Source organism: Vicia villosa, linkage group LG6 (assembly GCF_029867415.1).
Source record: "Vicia villosa cultivar HV-30 ecotype Madison, WI linkage group LG6, Vvil1.0, whole genome shotgun sequence".
Classification (NCBI taxonomy): domain Eukaryota; kingdom Viridiplantae; phylum Streptophyta; class Magnoliopsida; order Fabales; family Fabaceae; genus Vicia; species Vicia villosa.
Window position 1 is genome coordinate 126,997,362 of NC_081185.1, and position 10,227 is coordinate 127,007,588.

The 10,227-nt window shown below is 29.7% G+C and overlaps 1 protein-coding gene across 1 annotated transcript; it reads right to left on the bottom strand.

Annotated features, from left to right (window-relative positions):
* Positions 1 to 3,560: 3,560 nt before the first annotated feature.
* LOC131612306 (probable glycosyltransferase At5g03795) lies at positions 3,561 to 7,454 on the bottom strand. Its single transcript, XM_058884108.1, has 2 exons — positions 7,107 to 7,454; positions 3,561 to 4,817 (listed from the first exon to the last, which is right to left on the bottom strand). Exons 1-2 carry the CDS (start codon positions 7,417 to 7,419, stop codon positions 3,721 to 3,723), a joined length of 1,410 nt encoding a protein of 469 aa, XP_058740091.1. The 5' UTR covers positions 7,420 to 7,454; the 3' UTR covers positions 3,561 to 3,720.
* Between the last annotated feature and the right edge of the window lie 2,773 nt (positions 7,455 to 10,227).

Below are 10,227 nucleotides of genomic sequence, written 5' to 3' on the forward strand. Positions count from 1 at the left end.
TGTCAAGATAATGTTGAAACACACAATTCATGTATTTCATAAAAATGGTTGGGGCATTTGTCACACCAAACGACATTATTAGGAATTAATAGTGTTCATATCAAGTTCTAAAGACAATCTTTGGTGAATTTGAATTATTCACCAGAATCTTGTGGTATCCCAAGTGCATGTCAATTTTGGAAAATAGTGTAGTTTTCTTAAGTTTATCGAGCAAGTCATCAATCTAAGGACGTGGTTGTTGAGTTGGACGTAATATATGCACAATCTTATTCCACATTCTTTCTTCTTTACCAGTGGTATTGGGGCATCCCAACGAGATACACTTGGTCAGATGAAATGCTTTTCCAACAACTCTTCTAATTAGACATTGATTTCCTTCAATTCTAATGGGGACATTACTTACGGAGCTATAGATAATGGCCCCGCACCTGAGACTAGGTCTATAATGAACTTTACTTCTCTTTCTACGAGGAAGGTTATGACATCATTTGGGAAAACGTCTTAAAATCCTCTAACTACTAGGATATAACTAATTATTATCCCAAAGTTGATGTCTGTAGTGAGCATAAGAGTGAAAACCTCGTTCTTTTTAAAAAGGCATTATATCATTTGGATTGTATTCTCAGGGAGTGCATAGATGACTTCACTTTGTGTCATGGTGGTTGGTGGTATGAATAAGGTATTTTCCATGCAACCAATTTACACCAAATTGGCGGAGAGCCAATCCATTCTTAATATTACATTTATTTTCTTGAAAGGGTGACATGTCAAGTCTATTAAGAATGTTCGGTCCTTGACGGTAATAGGACAATTCTCACACATCCATCAATTCTTCACACTATTGTTTATTTCCATTATGACAACCATCAATGAGGGTAACATAAATTTCTCTAATTCAAGTTTTCCCATACAATTAGAGGAAATAAAAGAATGTGATGCCCCATAGTCAAACAATATAAAAGTGGTTTATTATATATGTAACACATACCGCCAATGAGGTCGTTGTTTCCCTTAGACTTCTTGGCATCTAAGGTGTACACCTTTCCCATCCTAGCGGGTCCTACTCCAAGAGCTCCTTTTGGTATTAGAATTGGGCAATCTCTTGTCATGTGACCGGATTGCTTGCAATGAAAACACATTTGTGGTCTGGTAGTAGAATCCCCATAATTAAATTTTACATACCTCGTATAGTTGACATATTAGTTAGATCTTAGACTATATGCTTGTTTCCCTTTGGCCTGGGATCTTTTGGCCTTTAATCGTTGATTGTATCTTCCCAATTCTATCTTTTATGTCTTAACTTGTTCTCAACAACATAACATTGTTGTAACAATTCAGCATAACTTGCAAACCTCTATTGTGACACACTCTGCTTAAATTCTCCTCTAAAGCCAAACTTAAATTGAGAAAGAAATTGTTTTGCATGTGACATGCTTTTAGCAAGGACATCAACTTATGATGACGGCAACTAATGTCTTATGATAAGTCAAGCGTGAATGATTAAGCGTATAAAGATGAAAATATAATTACTAAGGTTTGATGAACTTGAACTATCTGATGATGGCAATTAAATAATTGTAATCTAAAGTCTCATCTCAAGCAACTCAAGAAAGTGCCCACAAGAGAGAAAACATCTAGAGAAGTCTCAAAGTACTATGGTACCTCTTAATTTAGTAGTGAGTGAACAAAGTGTAAGTTGAATCCAAACTAACATTGCTAGCAATAACAAAAAAAAAAAAAAGAACAACAACAACTAACATTACTAACTTAAATCCATACTTTTCTTGTTTCATTCAAGTTGGAGAAGTGATGATGGAGTTCTGGAATTTGTTAATGAAAGAAATGATGTTTTCAAGGTTTGTTTATGGAAGAAATAATATTTTTAAGCTTGGTTTAGTTGAGAAATAGTGTTTCGTAAATGAAAGAAGACGTTTGGAGGTAGAATGTGAAGTTCATCTAAATTCAAAGTTCGTCTAAATTTTAGGTTTCACGCGGATCACTAATGGTAGTGTCTTGAGCGTTGATAATCACTAAATAGACGACCAAAATTTATATTAAACAATTGTTGTTGTATGTATTTTAATATATAAAAATACAACAGTAGAACAACAACAGCAGCAAGATTTGAACTCATGATCATACGCTACATACAACAACAATTGTATTAAACAACCGTTGTTGTATGTATTTTAATAAAATATAAAAAATGCAGCACTATAACAACAACAACAACAACAACAACAACAACAACAAGATTCGATCTCATGACCATGCACTACGTACAACAACGATGGTATTAAACAACTGTTGTTGTATGTAGGGCTGACAATGAACCAAACTAACTCGAAAATAGTTCGAAACTCGATTCGAAAATTAAATCGTTGAACTAGATTCATGAATCAAATGAGCTGAGTATGAGCTAAAAACTAAGTTCGTTAGCTAAATGAGCTGAACTTGAACTTTACATAGTTCGACTCGTTAGGTTCATGAGTTTACTCGATTATATATGAGTAGATTATATTGTCTTTAAGAGTAGGTTTAAATATTTGCTCTAAATCTTAGTATCATATTTTATTTTAATCTAACGGTTTTAATTGATAATTTATATTCTCTAGTGAGCAAAATATTTCTATAAATAATTTCGTATAAATTCCAATCTTATAGTAACTTTTATTGTATTTCTATATTTTTTATTTAAAAAATATTAATTTAAAAAATCACACACACACGCACGCACGCAAGCACGCGCGCGCGCGCGCGCGCACACACACACACACATATATATATATATATACTTTAAAAAATTACTTTTAAGTCCGTGAAATAAGCGAGTTGAATCTAACAAGATAAACCTAACGAGTTGAATTGAGATATTCGTGAACTTCTAATAAATCGAGTTTAACCTGAAAAAAAGTTCGAGATAAACTCGAACTCGAACTCAAACTCGGCCAATTCTTAACGAGTCGAGTTTGAGCCGAAAAAAAAGTTCGTCGTGAATTCGAACTCGAACTCGAACTCGGTCAATTCTTAATGAGTCGAACTGAGCTGAGGCGAGTTCGACTCGACTCGACTCATTTCCAGCCCTAGTTATAACAACAAGATTCGAACTCATGACCATGTACAATTTTTCATCACGGTTGAAAGTTTCAACCGAGGTGAAAAGTGAGCTTAAAAATAAAAATAAAAGAAAAACGTTTAATTGAATAGATTCTACTGCAATGAGAATCCTTAGTTGAAAAAACAAAATGTTATATTGAGATTCAGTGAGAAATTTGAAATGAGAGACTATGGGATAAATTGATAATTTACAAGTTTGTCTACTCGCTTCTCTACATGTTTGTTACTAATTTTAACTAGTTGGTTTACAAATGATAAGCTCTCCATATTTATAGACTTTAAGGAAGAGTTTCACATACATCTATAAATAATTCTGGATATTTTAAGAGAGATATAAACATTTCTTTCTACTACATACATCATTATTATGTCTCTACTAAAAAAACTTATATACATCTTTAGAACTTTCCTTTCTTTAGCATACACCACAGAACTAAGTTGAGCCGAACTCAATGGGTCGAAAAAAAGTTTATGATCCAACAGTTATTGTTACTTTATTGCTGATGTGTGAACCACAATACTGTTTGTAATTATGTACAAGTAAGATAAAAATCATTTATTAATTTCTGCATTACTCTATTATACAGAGTAATAACCAACCAATTAAATACTTAAAATCGGTATAGAACTTCGTCTAAGCCATAACTCATACATAACCATGTAGAACACATCAAAATCAAGTGGAGGTGAATGCCATTGAAAGTGTTCCCTAACCTTCAACACATTCCTATGTAGCCTCAAATACTCACCAGAACTAACTATACCTTTCAGAATCTTTTTCAGAAAAGGTATGTCTAATGTAGTCACAACAACAGAAAAGCTCTTCCAGTTCAAAACATCTACAAATGGAAGATCATAATAATCCGCAACGATCACTGGAACACAACCATAGTACAATGAATCTCCTATACGTGCTGTGTTCACTTCATAGCCTTTAACATGAAGACAAAACTTGCTTCCTAATAACTCATCTGCATACGGTGTTTTCAGTCTTCCGCGATGAACAAAAATTTCTGAATCGTTTTTCCATCTCTCAACAACGGTTCTCCGTAGTGGAGAATTCGCTGCTCCAGCAAAGAAAGCTAGTTTTTTCCTATGGGATGAAACAAGGTTGGAGGGGTTATCATTTCTTGGCCAAATTTGTGGTAAACATGCATCCTTATGAGTAATATAACCGGTTAAGAAGTAACTTGATGAGCAAACAACTTGAATGGCATTGAATTTCACTTCTGGTGCTTTATCCATGGCAGTCCTTCCAACTGAATGACATGCCACATAAAAATGATCTGCGCCACCGGTGCGGTTCCAATACGGATAGTTCTGATTGATATTCTGAACATAGTCTTTAATGAAGTCTTTGATACCTCCCACACCGACTCGGCGATCATGCCGTAAGCTTGCTATGGAAAAAGGCATGAAGAAAAGATCTGCTTCTGTTGGATCTTTTGTAATGAAATGGCTATTCATAAGTGCTTTTTTGAAGTAACTTTCACTTGCATAGTTTCCACTAGGTTCGGTTTTCATAGGGAAAAGCACATTTGCAAAAGGATCATCTTTCTTGTGTGGATAAACATATATCTTAAAGGTTTTATTCATTTCTTTATAGTCTTCCAGAAATATATCTTCATCATGGAACACATTGTTGTTTTCCTCAAATTTTTGTGAACCATAAGCAAGAGCATTCCCTCGTGGATTTGATTCTGCAGTAACAAAAGTTGAATTTGAATATTTGGATACTGTTAGAGATACTGAAATATTAGTTAGAAGTGCAATTCAAATTAGTTAAAAAAATGTTTACACTAGAAGATAGTCTCACTTACACTCATAATCTATGTAAGTCTCATTGTATCATTGTAAGCTTTCGTTAGAAAGTCTATTACACCTTTTCTCATTTTCTCTCTTATATTTTATTTAGATTATACAAAGAATAGATACAATAAATTCATAATAACCCAATGTGTACCATAACTCCTTACGGGTGGCATACACCATACATGAGAGCCTTTATCAAAACAGAAATATTGAAATAAAATACTGCAAATTAAAATGGTACTTAATCAGTCCTCATAGGGCTGCATAAAAAATACATAATAATATTTTAAATAGAATAATAATCATCATTAATCTTCTAGGACCAAGAATTTCATAATTAGTCCATTATTATGTATAATAATTCATTATGGGTGACATACATGTGACTAACCACATAAAAAAAAATTAGGGATGTGAGTCCAAAGTCATAGCTAAATTCAAATTTATTTTAAATATTTAAATACAATTAAATAGTTATTAATCGGTTTAGTTATTAATAGTTGATTATCCATCCATATAATTCAAATATAATTAAATGATTATCAACCGATTAAGTTATTTTGTATATTCGGTTATCATCCAAAATCAAAAGAATTTTAATTCAATTATAAATTTTTTAATTTTCAAAATAAATTATATTTTTTAATTTTCTGAAATATATATATATATATATATATATATATATATATATATATATATATATATATATATATATATATATATATATACACATATATTTTTACTTTTTTTTTTTAAATTTTGAAGAAAATATAATTCTATTTTTCAAAAATAAATATATATTTTTTAAGTTTATGAAAAAATTATAATTTTTTTACTTTCCTAAATAAAAAATTTCATTGTTTTTCCAAAATATATATTTTTTACCAATTTTTTTTCAATTTTTGGATTTTTTAAAAAATATTCAGAAAAAAGTATTATTTTTTTGAAAAATATTTTAAAATAAAACTGGATTTTAAATTAAAAAATAATCTGTTTTTTTTTTCAAATGTATAAATAATTAGTTTAAAAATACTTTTTTTTTACAAAAAATCATTTAAATTAGATTTTTTTTTTAAAAGTCAGTTATATAATCATAATCAAATTTATAATCAGTTTTGATTGAAATATAATTATGAATATAAATTCAAACTATTTAAATAACTTTTTTTCGAAATATATTTTAAATTTTTTTCACATTTTTTTAAAAAAATTTCGAAGAAAATATAATTTTATTTTTCAAAAATAAATAAATAAACTTAAACTTTATGAAAAAATTATAATTTTTTTATTTTCCGAAATAAAAAATTTCATTTTTTTTCTAAAATATTTATTTTTTATTTTCCGAAATAAAGATTTTCATTTTTTTCCAAAATATATATTTTTTTTCAATTTTTTAAATTTTGGATATTTTTTAAAAATATTCAGAAAAAATATTTTAAAATAAATAATAATCAATTTTAAGAAATAACTGGATTTTAAATAAAAAATAATCTTTTTTTTCAAATGTATAAATAGGTTTAAAAATACTTTTTTATAAGAAATCATTTAAAATTATATATTTTTTTAAAATATCAGTTATATAATCCTAATCAAATTTATAATCAGTTTTGATTGAATATAATTATGAACATGAATTCAAACTATTTAAATAATTAAGATTTAGTTTTTAAAAATAACCATGCACACTATGTTACATAAGTTTATCTTATTGAGAAAGAATTGGATTTTTAATTATGCAACCAGCATCTACCTATAGAATCATCCGGAAGTCAAATAAATATTCCAGATTCAACAACAGCATGCATGTATTGAATAAAAATGATCTCATGAATCAACAAACGTGAAAGACTTTAACTTTGAATACTCAATCAACAGACTTAAACTTTGACTATTAAACAATTAAATCACTCATTTTATCCTTTTTACATCTCATATTTATAAAAAAATGTGTTTTAATTACTCGATCACATCACTAATTATAAAAAAATATCAAATAAAATAATAAATAATTAAATATATTATAGAAAAACAATAATATTAAAAACCAGTTTAGCCGCCTTAATACATGAATGAATGATATTATATTCTGACAAAGTCAAAACCATATACTAAATAATTCTACCACAATAATCATATTAATAATAACAATAGTAATAAAAATTGAAACGTTTGCTTACCCTTTGAGCTAGGTTGTGGTGATAAACCCCGTTGACTTTGTAGTCCAACGCCATCCAATTTAAAAGTGTGAGACTTGATGAACTCAGAATGATTGTTGTGTGAGGTTGGAGATGATGATTTAAAGTGAAGAGTGTGTTGGAGGTTGTGGTGTTGATGATGAATGGTGAAGATGATTGAAGTATAATAGACATAGAATAGAATGAAAAGTGAGGTTAATAGAGCTAAGGTAGTTGGAATGAAGAACCAAAAACTCTTGAATGAAGATGCATCATGACTATGAGAGTAGTGGTAAAGAGAAGAAGGAGGAATCATGGTATAGAGATTGAGTCTTAATTATTTTGTAAATCAGTTTCATGTGCAATATACTAATATAATAGGATGTGGCGTGTTACTAGAACTTACCTGTGATCATGACATTAATGAAGATACTTACTCTTTTACAATTACAATAATCAATAACTAGAGAATATACTAAAACAAGAATCACTATTTTAGTCTAATTAAATTGTACTCTAATAGGTATTGGTCATATGTCAATTTCAATTTCTAAATTTCTTTATGACATCACATGTTAATTATTTAATTTGAACACTTATATTTAATTCACTCTCTCTACAAATTATTTTAATCAATTTTTATACCGATCTAGGATAAACTAATTGGTGTATAGGGTCAAAGTGTTATAAACTTCTGAATACTAAGTTTGAATACTAAGTTAATTTGGTTTCAATAATACAATAATCCTCTGGCATGACCATCAGACGTTTCTCTAATTATGTTACAGGATGGAGGGACTAAATTATGATTCTGCATAGGAATGACATATAATTCCGCGGGTATTCACTCAAATTCATTTAAAATTTAATGAGAAAATCTGTTTTCACTGAGTTTAAATTTGAGTTTAATTTTTTTTTAATTACAAAATACTGAGACAGTTCGGGTAATAGAGACACTAGTAACCAATCGAACTCGTCATGTTTATTTCTGTTAAAAAAGAATTACAAGTGTGAGTAATATGAGGAAGTCTCACATTGGCTAAGAAGCTAGAGACTTGAACATTTATAAGAGCGAGTCCACACACCAATCATCTTAAGATTTTGGGTGAGTATGTGATGTGTTTCTCACAAGGTGTGTTGCTCATAAAAGGAAAGCTCCAATGTGGAAATGTTCACTCCTGTTGATTCCTCGAATAGTCCCAACAATTGATATCATGAACCTTTGGTTCGGGTGAAGGGCCTGTAGGAGGTGTCTCGTTGAAAAAGTGTCAACGGCGGTACAAGTGTATGTGGATAAAAGAGTTCATACTTGATGGAGAGCATTGTGGATAGACCCACACTTTAGGGGAATTACATGTGTGAGTAGTGTGGAGAAGTCCCACATTGACTTGAGCATTTATAAGTGGGAGAACCCACAAACAAAAATAAATGCCCAAAAGTGTAAAAATGCTCCCTCGTATTGACTCTTTGAATTACCCCAACAATTTCATTATGTACTTTATTATTTAGTTTTTATAATTTAGAATATTAAATATATTATCAATGTTTTAATATTTTAATAATTTGTATTTATTATTTAAAATATTTGAAATGTTTGTATGGAGTTTTTTGAGATTGTTTTATTTTGTTATTTGTAATGTAATTTGATTTTGGAAACAAAATAAAATATTTCTGTTTAAAAATAATTGATTTCACTCAATGGATGATGGTAAAGCGGGAATATCAGATCCCAATTCGAAACCATTTGGGACGGGTTTTGTTTTTAATTCTTCATCCTTGTTGGGGACCAAGGCGAGGAACGAAGATTACTTGGGGATTCATGTTTGGATTTGGAGGAGGTAAAAAACTTCACTGCCTCGTCCCACAAAATGCCTCCATAAATGGTACCGCATGTATAATGAGTCAGTCATGGAGTTCATTGCATACAATCTTGCATATTATTGTCGTAGTAAAGCGACAAGCAAAAGATTTGTAAGTATTACTCCGAGAATTATCCTGTCCACAGAGAATGGTCTAGTTAGAATGTCAATCAACGATTTCTCTATTTCTGAGCTCGGGTTTGAAAGAACAAAAAGTAAAAAGATATAAACAAGAAAATAAATACATTCTTCAAAGAGAATAACTTATCAGGCCTGAATATACATTATTCATCACAAACTTTTTTTTTTGACAGAATTATTCATCACAAACTTAAACATATCGATTAGTTGCACTCAACCTATGATACTCGTCATTATCATCACGTATCTGTCACATCAGTGTTCATCTTTAAAGCACCAACGACACGTATCACAACCGAGATTATCTCTAACGCAAAGTTGCGAGAACATCCGTATTCTCGCGTCGGTGATCTCTCGTGTGAAACTCAAACACAGAAGCATTAAGCTTCAACGCACAAATGATTGTTAGCTCTAAATCCATCTCTAGAGTCTAAAAGCTAACAGAAATCTATCCCTAATAAGAATCCATGAGGTATATTTCTACAATAACAAATCCCAAACATAAATGCAAAAAGATCGGGGAAGTTACCGATAACGATTTGTAAAGCAAGTTTTATACAACACAATGAGTGATAAATATACATATGTTCAGAGTAAATATACATACAAATCCAACAAAAGAGAAATACACAAAGAGGAAAAGAGATAAACAAAACATCTCACGGATTGTCAGTTTCGATTGATGAAAAATCCACCTCCGATCATCTAAATATACCACCCAATTGTTGTTTTCTAAGTTAATCCTATTTAAGATGTCAAAATAACTTTATTGTTCGAAAAGATATCACATCTTTTATTGCATACAAATATTATTCTACTGTGTACAACTCAAATTAATAAAATACTATCTAGAGATTTGAAAAAAAATCACTTTTGTTTGGGTGTATCTATCAAATTAATTTCAAATACAAACAGTCTTTTACTCTTTTTCAGATGCAGTCTTTTAAAATCAATTTCAAATTTACCAAATTATTTTCTATCTTGAAAATGTATTTTGTGATTAAAAAGAGTCTTATTTTTTTTAAAAAAGCTTAAATTTATTTTATAAAATTTTGTGTTAAATATTAATACATTTAGACAAGTATAAAGTAAAATAATTTTTTGTCATTTAATTTTAAAAAGGT

Coding starts and splice junctions, on each gene's coding strand:
- LOC131612306 (XM_058884108.1), bottom strand. CDS start 7,419: ATGATTCCTCCTTCTTCTCTTTACCACTACTCTCATAGTCATGATGCA. Junction 4,818..7,106: donor ACCACAACCTAGCTCAAAGG/GTAAGCAAACGT, acceptor TTGTTACTGCAG/AATCAAATCCACGAGGGAAT.